We start from the raw sequence: 19,713 nt of genomic DNA on the forward strand, positions 1-19,713 counted from the left end.
GAAAATGTCTGAAGTTCTTAAAGATCAGCTGAGGGGGAATTTAGGGCCACACTGCCTTTCCTACAATTGCCTTTGTTGCATGTTAGGAACAATAATGAAGGAAAAGGAACAAAGTTTTTGTCTCAGGCTAAATACAAACACATCTGTACTTGTGCAAGAGAGGTTTGGTGGAGCCGTAATTTCCTTTCCATTCCCTGAACATCTGCCCTGGTCACAGGTTACCTATTGTTTCTAGGTAAGTGAATCCTGATGGAGTCAACATGGAGGACGATATTCAGAGAAGAGGGGTCTTAAAGGGATATGATACAGAAGAGAACCTACCTAGTACAGAGTAAATGCTTCAGTGCATACATGTTCATTATCATTCCCTAGTCCTTTAACATCCCAATTATTTCAATTCATTCAATATAAAATATTCAAAGAAAAATTCTGCCCATATACTCTGTACTTGCTTAATAAATAAGCCTCATTAAAGTTAAAATTTAGAAGAATGAGACTATACAAGTCACAAGATCAAGGTATTATTTCAGTCATTCTAAATGATGTTGGTATTTGCGTTCAAATTACATTGCACGCTGGCTCTGAAAGGGGCAGAATTATTTTCCAGAAAATGTTGGCAAAGATCTGCTAGGCTGTGAGAAGTTGGTTCTCATGTACTCTGGGCTGTGAGAGAACACTGTCTTTTCCCATAAACACGAGGGAAGGTGAAAGGGCTCTGGGGACTTCTGATGGGGAAGATAATGAAAGGTGCCTTCATACCTCAGCTGTTCAGCACCATTAACCTTCCCAGTAATTGAAACACACAAAAGGGGGGGGGGGTAAGTGAGAGGCCTCCCTCTCATATATTACCTGGCAGGTACAATTACTTAAGCCTTCAAATAAAGGAACGACTTTAGGTTCCTTTTAAACCATTCTTTACAAAAAAATCAACCAAAGCTTTTTGTTTTTTAACTCTAATGTTATAATCATTTCTTTCTTTTGATTTGTGCCTGTGGATTAAAGCATACCCAGCTCAATAAGGTGGGCATTTGTTATTTAATTAATGTAACTAATAAAGTCCACCATGTAGAAAAGGTTACAGCAACAAAAAAAAGAGGTCTTAAAGGTTTACCATAGGAGACCAATTTACGATTGAAAGTGGTTTTAGACTGACAGGCAAAAATAAGATTTCATTTTCCACATGGAAATGAAAAATACAAATGCAAAATTTTAATCTAGTTCAAGCTGAGGAATAACATCATATTGTAATTACAATACAAGGAAAATGAACCTAATCCTATAAATGTGTGTATGGACATGAAGGAAACTAGTTTTCATCACTTATGTCAATGACATAACAATAGAGCAATGGAAGTGTGTGTGTGTGTGTGTGTGTGTGTGTGTGTGTGTGTGTGTGTAGGGAGTTGTTATTAACACTTCTCTATGCGAATTATACATGTACATATAAGAATGTATTTCTGTGATAAGACAAGAACATCTAGAAAAGCATTTTAAAAAGTAGTTATCTTTGCAAAAGCTAAAAGTTCCTATAATTAAAAAGCAAGTCATCCAGCTCATGTCACATACTCACAGTATCATCCAGTGGCATTTATATCAAAACTTGCTATTATAAGTTAGATTGTATTTGCTTTTGAATCTACTTGAATTATGCAGCCATTATTTGAGCTAAATTACAAAAATGTTAAATGTTTCTATTATCTAAATCACGATGAAACAGAAAGATATTTCAAAGTTTCTGATACAATTTTTTTTTCTTTTTTAAAGGGGAAGAGGAGGAAATGAGGAATCTTTTGTTTTTTTTAATTGATTGATTGATTGATTGCTATGTTGGGTCTTCGTTTCTGTGCACGGGCTTTCTCTAGTTGCGGCAAGCGGGGGCCACTCTTCATCGCGGTGCGCGGGCCTCTCACTATCGTGGCCTCTCTCGTTGCGGAGCACAGGCTCCAGACGCGCAGGCTCAGTAGTTGTGGCTCACGGGCCTAGTTGCTCGGCAGCATGTGGGATCTTCCCAGACCAGGGCTCGAACCCGTGTCCCCTGCATTGGCAGGCAGATTCTCAACCACTGCGCCACCAGGGAAGCCCTCTGATACAATTTTAAGTGAAAATGGTGAGAAAGTGAAGCTGCCAGATGGCAAATATTTAATTTCTGCTCAGTTTTCTTCCATCACAAATACCCTGTGCTGGGCAGAGACTGAGGTCTAAATGGTCCTCATTCTTCACGCTCCTGGATTCACCCTCTTTGACACATAGCTTTTCAGCTCCTTTTACTGAAGAGGCAGAATCTGTTCTCCCGACCCTTGATCCCGAGTTAGGTTATGAGATTTACTTCGGTCAATGGAATGCCAGCTGATGTGACACACGAAGATCAGAACAGACTTGTATTTTTCTGCTTCTTCTCTTAGTTCTGTGCCACCGCGGTGAGAGGTGCCTGGGTTTGTTTGCTGAGCAATGATACACAAGTCCAGTCATCTCAGATGGGGCCATTCTCCATCAGCGGACAACAGCCTCCCCAAGGCAGGTGCGCAGGAGACCAGAACACCTGCTGAGCCAAGAGTGTGGTCTTGAGACCCCTGAGCTCAGTAAAGTGGTGTCTGCCACTGAGGTTTCTGGTTGATTCACAGCATTATTATGGCAGTAAATAACGGATATTGCTGCTTATGTTTTTTAACTCCCATTTTTCAGTTACATTTCTATTTGGAATAGTGTGGTAAAGTAGATGTCAATGGATTCAATGTTTTTCTAGAGTTTCTGTATTCCTTTTTAAAAACAGCTTTGAGATATAATTCACCTACTGTACAATTCACCTACTTAAAGTGTCCAATTCAATTGTTTTTTTGTATATTCACAGAGTTGTGCATTCATCTCCACAATCTATTTTATCAATTTTATTGATAAAAAAAATTTTGGAAATTTTATCAATTTCCAAAAAAAGAAATCTTTCTTTTTCTAGCCTACAAGTCTCCCATCTCCCACAGCCCCAAGCAAACACTCATCTACTTTCTGTCTCTATAGGTTTGTCCTTTTTGACATTTCATATCAATGGGCTCATATAATATATGGTTCCTTATGACTAACTAATTTCACTCAGAGTATTTTCAAGATTCCTCTACATTGGAATACTTCATTCATCAGTACTTCAGCCTAAAAATATATCACTGGAATTATGGAATAAACTTAATCCTTAAGGGTGTATTTTTTTAATTAACCAGCACTATTACGAGTTCTCAGTCTTGTTTTCAATTTAAAAAGACTTTTAATGATAATCATTAAAATGCTTATGGTTGAATTTAGATTCAATTCTGTGCAATAAAATCAAATTGGTTATAACACAATAAAGGCCGTATATGAGAAGCCCATAGCTGATGTCATACTCTGTGCTTTTCCTCTAAGATCAAGAATAAGAGAAAGATGCCCACTCTCGCCACTTTTATTCAACATAGTATTAGAAGTCCTAGTCAGAGTAATTAGGCAAAAAAAAAAAAAAAAGGAAATCAGCAGCACCCAGCTGGAAAGGAAGAAGTAAAATTGTCAATATTTGCAGATGACATGATATTATATATAGAAAACCCTAAAGACTCCACCAAAAAAACACTGTTAGAACTAATAAACAACTTTAGTAATGTTGCAGAATACAAAATCAATATACAAAAATTGGTTGCATTTCTATATGCTAGTAATAAAACAATACCACTCACAATTGCATCAAAAGAATAAAATACCTATGAATAAATTTAACCATGGAGGTGAAAGACCTGTACATTGCAAACTATAAGACACTGATGAAAGTAACTGAAGGAGACACAAATAAATGGAAAGATATTCTGTGGCTCAAAGATTAGAAGAGTTAATATTGTTAAACTGTCCATACTACCAGAAGCAATCTACAGATTCAATTCAATCCCTATCAAAATTCCAATGGCATTTTACACAGAAACAGAGCAAAAAAATCCTAAAATGTGTAAGGAACCACAAAACACCCTGAATAACCAAAGCAATCTTAAGAGAGAACAAAGCTGGAAGCATCATGCTTCCTGATTGTAAGTTATATTACAAAACTATGGTATGGTATTGGTATAAAAAGAGGCACATTGATGAATGGAGCAGAATAGAGAGCTCAGAAATAAACGCACACATATATGGTCACTTAATTTATCACAAAGGAGCCAAGAATATACAATGGGGAAAGGACAGTCTGTTCAACAAATGGTGTTGGCAAAACTGGACAGCCACATGCAAAAGAATAAAACTAGACTACTACCTTACACCATACAAAAATTAACTCAAAATGGAATAAAGACTTGAATTTAAGACCTGAAATCATAAAACTCCTAGAAGAAAACATATACGGTAAGCTCCTGGACATTGGTCATGGCCATGATTTTTTGGATATGACACCAAAAGCAAAGGCAATAAAAGTAAAAATAAACAAGTGAGACTACATCAAACTAAAAAGCTTTTGTACAGTAAAGGAAACCATCAACAAAATGAAAAGGCAACCAATTGAATGGGAGAAATATTTGCAAATCATGTATCTGATAATGGGCTAATATCTAATATATATAAAGATCTCGCACAACTCAATAGCAAACAAACAATCTAATTAAAAATGGGCAAAGGATCTGAATAGACATTTTTCCAAAGAACACATACAGTTGACCAACAGGTATAGGAAAAGATGTTCAATGTCACTAATCATCAGGGAAATGCAAATCGAAACCACAATGAGATATCACTTCACACCTGTTTGTATGATTATCATCAAAAGATAAGAAATAACAAGTGTTGGCAAGGATGTGAAGAGAAGGAGACACTTGTGCACTCTTGGTGGGAATGTAAATTGGTACAGACAGTATGGAAAATAGCATGGAGTTTCCTCAAAAGATCAAAACTGGGACTACCATATGATCCAGCAATTTCACTTCTGTGTATTTGTACAAAGAAAATGAAAACACTAACTCCAAAAGATATATGCACACCCATGTTTATTACAGAATTATTTACAATAGTTAAGACATGGGAACAACTTCAGTGTTCATTGATGGGTGAATGGATAAAAAAATGTGATACACACACTGGAATACTATTGAGCCATTAAGAAAAAGGAAATTGTGCCATTTGTGACAACATGGAGGGACTTCGAGAGCATTATGCTAAGTGAAATAAGTTAGAGAAAGATAACCTCTGGTCTCACTGATATGAGTAATCTTAAAAAGAAAAAAAAGGAGCTCATAAATACAGAGAACAGATAGTTGGTTGCCAGACTGGGGGGGTGGGGATGGGGGTGGGAAGTAGGTGACATGAGTGAAGGGGGTTCAAAAGGTACAAATTTCCAGTTATAAAATAAATAAGCCACAGGGATGTAATGTATAGCATGGTGAATATAGTTATTAATACTGTATTGCATATTTACAAGTTGCTGCAAGTAAATCTGAAAAGTTCTCATCACAAGAAGAAAGAAAAAAATTTGTGACTGTGTATGGTGATTGATGGTAACCAGACTTACTGTGATGTTCATTTTGCAGTACACACAAATGTCAAATCATTGAATTGTACACCTGAAACTAATATAGTGTTCTATGTCAATTATACCTCAATAGAAAAATTCTTAGGTCAAGATCAGATGTTGATTTTAATTTTAAATTAGAAAAGGACTTTTAAGGATGCACTCAACTCTGCCTCCCTCTTCCTACCCCAAAGGAGTAAAGAAAAATTGTGACCTTTTATGCCTTTCATAAAATTAGAAATTTTGTTTAAAGGGTATAATATATCTCAATTTAAAAAGTTTAAAAAAAAAAAAGAATTTTTTTTCCTGGACACTCATGTAGTTGATTCTGTGAATTTATCCTTCTTTGTGATATGATAGAAGGAAGTTCTAGAATCTCCCTTTTCTCTATATGTATGCACCTCAGCTGCTGCCATCAGTGGACATGTGTGCAAGATGCTATTGGAGACTCTGGTGCTTGAATTGGGTAGAATGCTGGACAGCTGACTCTGCACTTCATTTTAACGTTAAGCCTCTCTGATTCTACTTGTGCCAGAATGTCAGAAAAAGTGTGTTGTTTATGCACAATCCTGTGAAATGTTTATTAAGCACTTTTGGAAATACCATGCAGTATTGCTTTTATACTTCATGTTCTTAGTTGTGGTTTGTTCTATCTTAGATACCAGTGTTTGTTAGTCCCCAAAAGTCCTACTGGGTTGAAATGGGCTGAATTGGAAAGAAATAGTATAAGCAGATAAGGTAGGGGGTCTATGGAGAAAGAAAACCAGGCATGGCTTTCTGGACATAAGAGAACACCTGTTAATTTAGTACAAGCCATTTTGTGATCTAAGCCTGGCCAGAGTGCTTGCCCTTGAACAGGTCTCAGTAATGAAGGATCTTAAGGGAAAACAAGAATGCTGACTGTTATCAGGCAAGAGAAGTAGCACTAGTAATAATGTATCAGTTGTAAAGACTTCCAGTTCTGTTTCCATGGTAAAGATTAGCCTGAAGCACTCAAGCACCAGGTCAAACGGAACCTAAGGGATGATGGCGTTGACCTTTTCTGATCCTCCGGATTTCAATCAACTAAAGCCTGGGCTCTGCCTACCTCCCAAGCCCTTTCATGAATATACATGTACCCTTAGCTTAAAACTTCCCCAGTTTTGCTGTTTCGGGAGACACCGCTTTGGGAAAGATCCCTAGTGTTCTACTTACTTGCTGCAAGTAACAAATCCTTCCTTCTCTCACTCTTTGTGTTGGTTGTGTCTTTTGGCTCGACACCCACCAAGAGGCAAACTTAGTTTTTCGGATAACAATATGAGGCTGACTATTCTCTAGCTGAGATTTATGTAATTAGATGCATAATCCTTTGGTTGTTAAAACCAGGGCTTCCAAGGGCTAATTATAGGGAACATAGCTCATCAGAGATAACCTGCGAAGACACCGTGCAGTGTGTTTTTTATCACACATGTGACAATTCTTCTCCCTGCAGTCTGTCTCTCCATAATTGTTCTTCAGGATTTGTTGCCTGGGGGCTTATGGGAAAAATGACTCCTAATAGAAATACTATTCTATTTTATTCACAGTATTCTTTCAGAGGATTTAATGATACATCTGTTCCCATTACAAGAGTAAAGTTAAATGTATTCCCAGATTTAGATAAAACACGCAGAAATAATTTACAGGGAGAAAACTGCTGAATAAAGAAGAAAAATGAATGGAGTCATGTTTTGATCTATGGAGAGCATTGAGAAAGGATTTCATTCGGGTGGGGTGAGTTGATCCTTCCTCTTCTCGGTAGGGAATCCTGAGTGCACAGACTGCTCCCAGGTGAGCAGGAAAACAGAAGACTTTGGTCAGGAAATGCCAAGGGTGTAGTTTCACTTAGAATATACTTTCCTAGGCAGCCTGTCTGCACTTACACATATGAGGGTCCACACACTTCTGAACATCGGAAGTTGATTTCTTGTCTTTTATTTGTGACGTGTGCTGATTTCAAGTTCTCTTTTGTGTTTGGTGTGAACTCTGCAGACACATACATATATGCGCATGCGTGATTTGTGGGGTTTGAATCATCACTTAGAGAAATGTGCAAGATTAGATCTACACATTTTCTTCACCTTTGCTTTGTTTTGATTTTTTAAAATTTAATTTAATTTTATATTGGAGTATAGCTGATTTACAATATTGTGTTAGTTTCAGTTGTACAGCAAAGTGATTCAGTTATACATATACATGTGTCCATTCTTTTACAGATTCTTTTCCCATATAGATTATGACAGAATGTTGAGTAGAGTTCCCTGTGCTATTCAGTAGGTCCTTGTTGATTATCTGTCATCTTTCTTACATAAAAGAGCAAAGGGCTGTGGAAACAGGTCACAGAATGCAGCGGACTGCCCCTGACCTGCAGGGATTTAGCTTGGAGGCCTTGGCGGTCCCGTTAGGCATCCTTTCTCCTCTGAGCCTGGAGCTCTAGCATCAGCCTACCTGATCCAGCGCCCTGTGGATGAGCATGGTGTTAAGTACTTGACATTCATTTTCTCCTGTAACCCTTGGATCAGTTGTCTGCTGGTAAGACTTCTATTATCTTATGAAACAGACAACGAAGCTGAGGATCACAGATGCTGAGCAGCTGCCGGGGGTCTCACGGGTGGGTACCAACTCCCAGGGCAGCTCTGGGGCTGGTACGTGGAATGCTCAGCAGTTTCCATCCCTTTGTGGGGGTTTCAGACCTGTAATTTCATAATGGCTCTATGACTGGCTATCATCACCATTCTACACACAAGAAAAGTGAAGCACAAAGCCACGAAGTCTCCAGCGAAAGAAGGCAGCTGGAAAGGGGTAAAACCAGGAGTCGCATCAGCTGTCTGCTAGCAAGTCCCTGCTTTGGGCCCTGCTTTGCCTGGTCTCTTCAAGCCTCCTCACCTGGGGCTGCCCTTGTCTTGGAAGATCATGTAACAGCCCCCGTGCTGTCCAGTGGTCAATGCTGTGCACCGCACAAGGACATCTGCCTGCAAATCTCAATCCCTCGTGGGCTGTTTCATCTCTGACTTGGAAAATCCATCCTGAATGTCTGCTCAAGTAATTTACCAGCATTGCCCTTTTTGGTTTTAATTGACATCAATTATTGAGGCGCCTTCTAACCCATTTTAAATGGATTTCCCATGAACAACTGAATAGAGTTTTCGCAGGTGACAACTTTTCTGTTTCAGAGACCTGAGGGCCAGTGAGAAGGGGTTTCAGAGCTCAGCTGACCTGGTCCAAGTCTGGCTTGCTTTGTGACACATCCATTAAACTCTCTGAGGTTAGTCTGTCTATCCATTAAATTGGCATAGTAACATTTACTTCAAAGGAATGCTGTGACCATTTATTTAGATTACACACACACAGACACACACACACAGACTGTCTGTTGTATAGGCTTTAACAAATATTAGACACTTAATGTAAATCATTAATTTATATTTGCTTTATAAATTAGAAATACCATATTCAGGTTCTGGGACATGTATTAGGCACTAGGAAAATGTCTGACTAATAAATGAAGGTCACTCTACCGCTTGTGGCTTTTTTCAAGGTTCTAAATGCACCCTCCGAGCAAGCTTTGCTCAGTGTTTCCCAGGACTGCTGATTGATGGGGTGGGTGGGAAGAGTTCCTGATTCCCAGGTGCCCTGAGTAGGAGTGGAGAAAGCTGGAAAGTTGGGATCAGAATCTACATATTTGGGTCAAATTCTACTTGTAAATTCTGTGGCCTTGCCAAGCTATTTACATTTTCTATTCCTGTTTTTGTTTTTTACCCAGGTTGCAGAATAGAAATAATAAAAACAGCTTTTCTGCTTTGTTCTCAGGCATATAATGCCCTACTCAAGGTTAAAGTTACTTTCATATTCTGATCACTTTGGATGGTGCAAGAATGCCTGGACACTGTTCCTAAGTCTCAGCACATTTGTCATGAGTCTGGTCACAGTTTTAGGAGAGTATTGATCCTAGTGATGCCATGCTCATCCCTCCTTCATTTACATCTGCTGGCGGCCTCTTTAGGAAGTAGAGGAGGCCATGTGACTTACCTCAAGGTCATGGATCTTGAAATCCTTCTTCCTCCATGGGCCATCAGGCCTCTATCTGTATACTCGGAAACAATTTATCTATTTATCTGCCTATCTATCTATCCATTTATTTATCTATCCATTTATTTATTTATTTCAGACGCCTTTTATATTCCATCATTTTTCAATATGAACTTTTGGGTAATTGTATTAAAGAATTTGAATGGAAAGGAATACACATACAGTATATAGAAGTTGATTCAAAACTCTTCATTCTTCAATTAAGTGTATTCAGTTTACCTACTTAACATAAGGTCACTTCCGTGATGATATTTGGAGTAAGATTCCTTCTCCCAGGATGCCAGTTTTTAGTTTTATATATCTGCTGACCACAATTCTCAAATCTCCAAGTAGGAATATACATAATGAAATGCTGACATTATAGTAGAAGTCGGGTCGGTGTTTTAATTAATGATTTTTTAATTTTAATTTTTTCCAGCTTTATTGAGATGTATTTTGACACATAACACTGTATATATAACCGTATATATTTCGAAATGATTACCATAATAAGGTTCTTTAGGTTTTTATTTTTAAATATGAATCATTAAATGAGTTGAGAAAACAAAAGCAGTCTTTTTTACAACAGTTCTCAGTACATGTAAATATTTTCTTCAAACCGGGTTAGTTACTTGTCCTAACTTCTTTTCAACCAAAAAAAAAGAAACTCACATTTTTCCTAGCATCGGTGTTAATGCTCAAGCATCATCAGCGTGGTGAAGCTCGGTCTCAGACTGAAGTCCACTGACCTGCTCAGCTGTTCAGAGTGGGAAACCTGCCGGTGAAGGAGCTAGGACCGCGGATTCGGATTCGGATTCGGAGCGAGCGCAGGTTGAAGACCTTCACCGACTTGACTCGCACTTCCTCCCGCCACCGTCAGGAGCGCCCGGGACGCGTGGAGCTCGCAGCGCGGAGGGAGCGGGTGGGGGTGGGGTGGGGGTGTGGCTGCAGGTTGGGGCTCCCTCCCCGCCGGCTGCGCGGGTTCGCCGAGCCCGGAGGAGGGAGCGCTAGCTACCCCGAGCGGGAGGGAGCTTGCAGACTCCGGCTCAGAGCAGCTGTCTGGACACCTTGGGTTTTGGGGTGGGGAGCCCCGGCGACTGTGAACATGGACTCCGCCGCGGGAGCCTGTCTCAGGATGCTGTTTCTTTTGTCTGCCCAGCCCTGGAGTACATTAGCAGCAGGGAATACTTGTGAGTACAGCAAATCTTTTAAAACTTATACTGGCAACTGAGAATTCGTGTTTTTTTTTAAAAAAAATTGAATTTTACAAATGGAATCACTGGTCTGCCTCTGAAAATGAGGCATTTAAAAAACATCGCAAAGTCCCAACGCTTGGATAGGATGGTTTACAATGGTTTTTCCACTTGTCAAGTCTGTAATACACAAAGCCTGTTTTGACTTGTCTGTGAGGTGAATTTTGTCTGTGTGCTGTTGTTTTGAATATTCATTGAGAAAGCTCAAGTTCTAGTAAAACCTAAAATTAGCATGAGAATATTGAGGTGGAGAGAGACCAGAGAGAGAGAATAGCAGGAGATGAGGAGAGAAGAGCATGCCAATATGTCATTTATTTCTTTTTACTATGAATACATTTTGCAGGATTTATGTCAGAAAGGAAATCGTTGGCCGACCTGGCCGGGTCCTGCATTAGCGTAGATGTTTGCAGTTGGCGCCCTGCGGAATCGGGTACCAAGAACTGGGGCGCTGCAGCGGCGGGCAGGTTCCGCAGCAGAGCCCAGGCGGCAAACCTGGTTAGTCCCGAGAATTACGAGAAGGATAGACCCCTCAGAATTAGAAGGCTTTTGCTTAAAGGAAAAACATAACCTGCCATTCAGGTTCATTTGCAAGTGCACATGCTCGTATATTGTGATGTGCTGTGTTTCTCATTTTGTTGGTTCAGTGAAGATGTATTAACCTCTCAGTTCTGGACTGGCAATGTGAGTCTGATCTAAAGATGCTAGCCAAATTGATTCAGCCGACCTCAAGGCATTTTAATCTGGAAATCGGAAAAAGTTTTCGAAGTGTTATTCAGATTGAAATCTCCATCATAGGGCTTTTCTTTCCTTGAGGGATTGGAAGAAAGCCCCGTTAATCTTACATCCACACCCCATCCCCCTCAAGAATTTTTTTTAAATCAGGTTGTAGGGAGTAAGGCAAGCTATTATGCATTTCAAGAAAGTGCTAGTAGGCATGTTAGAAACCGACCTTGCTGCTGGGTATCCAGTTTTATCTGGGGGTGGGGTGGGCTGGGGAACTCCGCCCTTACCAGGAAGTTTGTGCTAAAGTGAAAAGCATATTGTACAAAGAGTTACCCTTCCAGCATTCATCCATATATGCCCCGAGGCTGTGATAAGTTTGTGTTGTCATCATTTAGTATCAGCTGATTTAATGCCATATTATATGAGTCACTCCTGAAAATGAGCCTTAGTCTCCTTTAAGAAAATACTGCCCCGTGTTTCAGACAGAATTTTAATTTAGCTTTGGGCACAATTTCCATGAATTAATTAAAATGGAGGCATTTACATGAAATCCTTAGGTCCTGCGGTAAAGCATTTATCACTTTGCTAAGACATTTAAAATGTAGTACTAAATGATTTGCTAGTATAAAAGAATTGTAGAATAATTTAACATAGTACACTGAGGTGCAATTAAAAAGTCACCAGAGGTCACTCTTACTTAAAGGAAACATGGCTTCAAAAATCCTTCCCTTATAAGAGAAGCAGAGTGCTGTGCTGCCTTTCTTGTCTCCTTAGTTGTGATTACAGGACATTGCAAGATCAGTTATTTTGATATTTCTTTTTTTTCTGTTTGTATTTTATTCCCTGAAATCCGCAGAGGTATCATGTTCTTCATACTGAGCATCTTTTTTAAGAGTCACATGCTCTGAGGTGCTCCATGTCTGAATATCCAGGCAGATAGCCTTTTCTGAATTGAATATATCTCTAAGCTCAGTTCGTCTGGGTCTCTGGCTGACTCTTCAAATGTCAATGCTAGTTTTCACTTTTCAGCCTCTGTTTTATTTAGATGTGTTTAGTACTCTGATTAAAAGTTCAGTAAGTTAAAAGTACCTATGTAAATTTGCATGGCTAAGAACATTTTAGATACTATAGAGTCCTTGATCACTGCAAAGATGGCTACTATAGTTGTTCAAGTGTCAAGTATATATTTAAATGTCTTTGCAGACTTAAAGATTCATAGAGGGTACACAAACTGTGTTTGATAATTGCTTGCTAATCTCATTTGACAGTATCCTTTGTAGCAGTAGAAGTAATGGTGAATGAATCTTATTATAGTCTAGATTAGCTAATTTGACCAATTGGATTTTTCCTTAACTCTCGAATATTTGGGAGGTGTTTGTTTGTATGTGTAGATGTATATACAAGCAAGGTATTTCAAACCCATATTTGAAATTTGTTACTACATAAATCAAGGTAGAGGGTTCTTTTAGTCCTGTCCCATCATTTGAGAAATTCTAAAGAGGAGTTTGCCAGCAGGATGGGATTTAGGCTACCAACAAGAAATCACGAACACCAGCATTTGCTCAAGTCTTTTGATCGCTAACCTTTTATTCCTAAGAAGTGTTTTAAGAACTCAAGTAATCTTTTCAGACAAGACTTTAAAACTAACAAAAATGAAATATTCTTAAGCCCTGATAAAATAATGAGAACTGTATGTAAATTTTTAAAAAGGTAAAGATCTTCTCCCCAAAAGGATACAGTGACATTTTTCCTCTATTTACAACTGGTTCTCAGTAGTAAATTAGTCAGACGGGGCGGGGGGGTGGGGGTGAGGTCAACCTGGGTGAGGTTCTGGCATAAGACATACTCTCATACAGGACTTGGTTGAAACATTTGACATCTCAGAAATTATCCATGTTTTGACACGAATCTTTATAATTAATGGGAAATTTTAAATCAGGAGGAGTCTACACAGAGCGAGAGTAATGTTTCTAAATAGCCAAAAACATGGGCTTTTTTTTTTTTTCTCTTATTCTCTGTCTTTTTGAAGATAAAACAAGTTGAATGGACAGCATCCTCTAGGACCTGATATTTAAAAATTGTGCATCTCTACTTGGTCTGCCTTCTAGAACTCTTTGTATTTACTCAAGATTTAAGTGTTATTCTAATGGAGTTATCCTCTTAAATGGAATGCAAGAGGAAAGTTAGAATATAGATTCCAAGTTAGAGCCCTGTTTTCCAGAAGTTGTTGTGCAGACAGTGGTTGGTTTGCTCACTTCCTACCATGAGCCACAAGTGGAAGAGGGCAGTAGCTCTCTGCTTTAGGATTATCCCTGTGAATCTACTATTTGTTTATGAACTTTCAGATCTTTTGGGGGGGGGGGAGGAAGAAGAGATATAATCTGAATAAGAAAATGTCAGTATTTTGATTGCATATTTAGTATTGTAAATCTGTCTCCTGGATCGCATGTCACTTTGAGGAGTAATGTTCACTCTTTCCCGATTAAGGAACAACACAATTGGAAGTTAATTTACAGCTGAATTATTTTCCCCATATAAGTAAAGTGCCAGCTATAGCTAGTAGCTGCTGTCCTCCCTAACTCTACTCCCCAGTGAAAAGAAAAAGGACTGAAGTCTCTGAAAAGGACTGAAGCCAGTGTTAGACATTTCAGCCGCTGTTGATGGTGATTATTTGACGTAAGTGATGATATTTGTAGACCCAGAGGTTCAATTTAGTGAGTGTTACACACTCATCCGCACCTTGTTAAATCTCAGTACTTGTAATTTTCTCTAGAAGTCTTCTTTTGTTTCCTTCCCCTGTCAAAAGTGCCCTTCTTGTTGTGAGAAGAAAAGATGTATTTCTGGCCCACTACAGGTGGGGCACACAACTTGAATCACTGTTCTAGGAGTGGTAATCAGGATTTGTTTTTATCCAACAATGTCTCCTCCCTGTTATGTCCTGCATATGTATGAGAGGTCTCTGCCCTTGGTTGGGGGAGCAGATCAAGCCCATTTTGTTGGCCAGCATGGGAGACAAACATCATGTGCTCTTCATGTAATACCTAGTGCTTGATCTAGGCAAATATATTAGCACCTCAATTTGAAGATTTGTATCAGATTTGAATCCTTTCTTCACTGGAGCAATGGCTCCTTATGTGCTAAAGTGTTACTGTATCATCTTTAATGAAAGTTTATTAATATGATCCTCTAATAGATAGTATCACACAATATTATTCTTTTAAAATAAAAATAACATACATCGTATAATAGTGAGACACTTGTATAAATTATCCTAACCCAATAACATGATTAACCTTAAGAATTTGGTATAAAAATACATGAATTGCAGAATGGAGGAACTGAACATAATGCTACAACTGCTAAGAAGTATAAAATCGTGAGAATTGATTTAAGTGAATGTCTAATAGTGTGTTTATCAAATGTCTCTTCTCAAGGGTATTGTTTGTCAGAACTCCTGTTATTTCAATGGGCACAGATTCTTTGTAATTATTTGCTAAGTGTCATCAACATATTCTATTGCTATGTGAGCACAGTCAATCTCAAGTAATGCCATGTGTGCTAAGACAATACAGTCCATAAAGAAGTTTTCACCTTGGGTAATATGGACTAAAATCCTGCTGCTGTTTTAATTGGTGCAGGCTTCTTTTTGTCTCAATAGTGTGCTTAGTGGTTTTCTAGAGTGAGTCGAATCCTCCAAGTTAATCAGGATTATCCCTGTGAATCTACTGTTTCTTTATGAATTTTCAGATCTTTGGGGAGGAAGAAGAGATATAATCTGAATAAGAAAATGTCAGTATTTTGGTTGATATTTAGATTGAATTACTTATGTCTACCTATTTCTGAAAGGCATTAGACCATATGTAATATGTTCCTTGGTTTAGGGAGGGAGCCTATCAGAGGATGTGCCCCTGGAGCAGGTGAATGGGGAATCCATTCGTGATTCAGTGAAACAGGTTGGGGAAAATGAGCATAGAATATGGAGAGAGGTATTTAGTAAGCACTGGAGCTTGGACTTGTTGGAAAGAGTCTTCAACAAACTGGTAAACGGACCGTTTTTTAAAAAAAATCATATTTGAATAAACTTCCCAGAAATACTGAGGTCAGAATATTTTTGAAAACTTCGGGAAAACAACAACATTTTTTTCTCCAAAAAAACTTACAAAGTCCATGTGACTATCAACACAGAGTGACAGGCAAGGCTAGAGCTGTGAGGGTCCTGAAGCTTATGCAACTGGGGGAGACTCTTTAAGCAAACAAACAAACAAAATGACCCTAAAGACACATTATCAGTGACCCTCCCACGCCTGAAAGCCTGTTCTGGGGAGAAGACTGGAGCTCAAGAATGTCTGCTCCTTTGAGTTGATTTGGAAAAACAACCCCAAATCATTCAAGAGTACTAAATAAAGGACATATTCACTGACAAAAATCTCAATTAACTGAGCAAATTTGAATTTGAATTTTTCCCTTTAAATCAAAATCAGAATTTGAATATAAAAGTATACTTATAAAAGTATAAAAGAGTTCAAACAATTTGGAATGAATAGATCCAGGGTTTACCTGCAATTCTAATTCTAATCCTGAAAAACAAATATGAAATTAACCTCTGGATCTTCTCCCCACTTAACTTTTCAGAGCCTTTAAAGGCTTGGCTTCAACATACAAAGTTCTTCAGAGTAACTTCCAAAGTGTCCCCACTCAATCTGCCTACCTGGGGCCCGTTGCGGTGCTGATTGCTATAGGCTCTGTTGCATCATATTGAATAACTTTTAAAAACGGAATTATTTATGTCTACCTATTTCTGAGAGGCAGGAAACCATATGTAATACGTTCCTTCAAAATATCATACATGTTTTTTCCAGTTTGAGTTCTATGGCATAAGGTTAAAATCTTTGTGCTAATTAAAGTTATACACAACTTGTAAATACTGTAAAAACTAACACAACATTGTAAATCAACTATACTCCAATGTAAAATAAAAAGTTAAAAAAAGAGAGGGTATGATAGAGTGACCTTTTGACATTATGCAGGAACATTGTTTAATAGGCCCACATGATTGTTTAATTACCTAGAAGAATGCACCCATGTCTGACTTGGTCATTTACTATTTGATTGGAGTTTAGAAGCTGAAATTGATGATTTTTTTTTTTTTTCAGGTACATATGGTAACTACAAAGGTTTTATTGCCCTGTAGGACATTGATCAGTTTTTTTGTAACCTAGCAATCTCATTCTAATGTTCTTCTATAAATGCCTGTAAATTCCTAGTTTCTCAAAATGCTCTTTTACTGGATTAGTCATTAATGAGTTTATGATTCTTTGGCATGCATTTGTTCTATATTTGTACGTGTTGTGTTTTTAACTTTTTGAAAACAATGCTTTGACATAGAGATTGCACATGTCTGGTAGGTGTACACATAACCTTGTGTGATAATACATGTGCTTAGTTTGAGTGTTGCTTTACAATAAATTTCCTTTCTGGTTCATTAGAAACTTTACTTTTCAATAATAATATAGGGAGTCTGGCTCACAATAAAAAATAAAAATATTCTCCTTAGTTTCCAGGTAATGGGTATTTTCAGTGTACTGATTTGAAATAGAATTGAAACATAAAGTACTTGAAATTTTGAGTAGTTTAAAGTTAGAAACTATATAATTTTTATTTAAATATATGCCCATTTAATGGACCAGTTTAAAAAAAAACCTCCCTCCAAGGCTGTTAATCACAAATGAAAAAATGATATATTTTATCTAGGCTATGGCTTTTATTAAGTTTTTACTCGGTAGTACATCAGGAAAAGATCCTCATGGAGGATGTGCTAGTTATAGCTAACTCATGGAGAGAAACTTGAAAAAAGTTTGTTTTTTAAACTGGCAAATATGATACTTTCGGATGAGTCATTTTAGGGCTATGGTAAATGGTGTATCGGATATTTAAATGTATGTGTTCCTAAGTTGTATCACCTGTGGTTCCATCTCTGGCCTTAGTGGCTGTCACCTGTGGAGAAGGCATTTTTATGCCACGTGTTCACTGGACCACTGTGGGAGGAAGGGGCTGGTGAACCTTGTTTGGAATCAGTGGCAGTTTCGATAACCTCAGAAGCCACTTAACGCTGTGGCATAGACCTAGGGTCCCCACATGCTCGTTTCAGTAGCATCTCATTACTTGGGGTGTTCGAGACCCAACAGAGGGTTTCTCTGGAGCTTAGGAGCAAGCAGTGACATTGCTGCTTGGATGATGCAGGAGCGACCTGCTGCCTTGAGACATAAGACCAGGTGCCACCTGCAGTTCTCAAGGTTGTAATTAGTTTTTATTTTAACATTTATAAATCCTCAGGCAGCCAAAGAGCTTGATAAAGTTAAGCTAAATACACTCTTCCTCGGAGTGGTGAATTGGTGGGAGAAGTGGCAGAATGAACCATGTGTGTGTACGTATGTTTGTGTGTCTTAAGGGAGGCTGGTTGGGTAGAGAGACCTGCCGAAGGAATTAAAAACCACTGTCAATAGTTGTAAGAGAGGCACAGATTGGATTAGGTGACAATCCAGTTACGTGGGATTGAGCTATTTCTTACTTGTTACCATGCAGAACGGATATTCTCCACTTTGGATTTCTGAGCATGTGAGTAATCAGGAAATACAAAGACATCTGCCCTGACCCAGTTGAACCCCAGTTGAAACTATTGCCTTCACGTGTCGGAGGTGTTTTGTGTTCTAGGATATTGCTATGCAGCCACCGTTAGAACCAGCAGCACTTAACCTGCCTCTGAGGCCTTCCCAGGTCCTGCTTCCTGTTAATACAGTTCTAAGGAATGGCTGGTAGGATTTTGATTTAAAGGCGAGTAGATATAATAAAGGGAATCTGATTAGCATGCGAAAATAATTCAGTAATTTGATTCAGGTCAAAGAAAGTAATTTTAATATAAACTTCTATTATGGAAGAAAATATTTTAAGAACTGTTAACTATTTTAATGTCTCAGATTTGGCTGATGTAAGAAAAAGAATACGTTTCTATAGACATCTGTTCAAATGTTTGGAGATTATCAAAATTAAGGATTTGTCATATAGCTTTACGTTTGCTGTGTCTTTGATGATTAGAAACTTGAGAATAAGGACATTGCTATACACTAAAAGTATAATAATACAACATAAAAAGAAAAATATAGCTGTGTAATATCATCAAGCTGGCTAGCTGCTGTGTGTCTGTGATTCTTAGGCTTCTCTGCAACGTTGTGTTAATTCATGGAAGTTTTCTTTTTTTAATTAATTAATTAATTAATTAATTTTTGGCTGAGTTGGGTCTTCATTGCGGCACTGAGGCTACGGGCTTTCTCTAGTTGCGACCAGCGTGGGTTACTCTTTGTTGTGGTGCGCGGACTTCTCATTGAGGTGCCTTCTCTTGTTTCGGAGCGTGGGCTCTAGGCGCAAGGGCTTCAGTAGTTGTGGTGCGTGGGCTTAGTTGCTCCGCGGCACGTGGGACCTTCCTGGACTAGGGATCGAACCCGTGTTCCCTGTATTGGCAGGCGGACTCTTAACCACTACTCCACCAGGGAAGTCTCGATTCACGGAAGTTCTGATAAGAAAACCTGTGAGCCTTGACATTTCAGAGCACATCCTTTTCTATGGTGTGAACCATGCCGTCATTGCGAGGGGTTAAAAAAATTGGGGGACTGAAAGAGGATATGTTGACTAGAGTTTAGTTAAGGTACGTATAAGAGAGTTTAAGGGAGCAAACGCCAAATTACTCTTTGCTTTCTTAAAGTGACAAGGAACATTTCTGAAAACTATTTTTTCTGGCATAGAACACAGTAGAATTGACAGATCTCAGAGTCAATTACCTATTAGAGGTAAGTCAAATGATCTATTTTGAACTATGGTACAAGGTTAACAAACATAATATTGATTTTCCAGTTTATAAGAATAAACTTTGGATCATAATTATTTACTATTCTTTTGTCATGATGAACTACTGATCTATTTTAAGAAACCTGAAAACCTGATCTTTGGGAGATTTGCATCGCTATGGACTGATTTCACTTGTTCTTCTTGTAAGTGATAGGATTCATTTGTTGGAAGATAGGCTGCATGCTTGCCTAGGGAAAGTTCCTTTTCCTCATGAATATTGCTGCAAGGTGAAGCAAGAGTGGGGAGATA

At 38.4% G+C, this 19,713-nt stretch overlaps 2 protein-coding genes across 3 annotated transcripts in view; both read left to right on the forward strand.

Annotated features, from left to right (window-relative positions):
- Nucleotides 1-19,713, forward strand: part of LOC309661491 (protein transport protein Sec31A-like) — a gene marked incomplete at its 3' end in the record, with an annotated part of 222,919 nt that overhangs the window by 19,955 nt on the left and 183,251 nt on the right. The window lies entirely within an intron of this gene.
- Nucleotides 2,282-19,713, forward strand: part of LOC309661711 (contactin-associated protein-like 3) — a 58,668-nt gene continuing 41,236 nt past the window's right edge. The window contains exons 1-2 of one of the 2 annotated variants that reach the window (XR_014264170.1): nt 2,282-2,518; nt 8,695-8,786. Coding sequence is in view for 1 of the 2 variants with exons in the window: in XM_082463670.1 (XP_082319796.1) it covers nt 10,695-10,779 (85 nt within the window). In the remaining variant the exon portion in view is untranslated. Of the gene's footprint in view, nt 2,519-8,694; nt 8,787-10,560; nt 10,780-19,713 lie in introns of those variants that run through there. The other variant, XM_082463670.1, reaches the window with a different exon arrangement.

Source organism: Balaenoptera physalus, assembly GCF_965194825.1.
Source record: "Balaenoptera physalus genome assembly, chromosome: 5".
In the NCBI taxonomy this organism is placed as follows: Eukaryota; Metazoa; Chordata; class Mammalia; order Artiodactyla; family Balaenopteridae; genus Balaenoptera; species Balaenoptera physalus.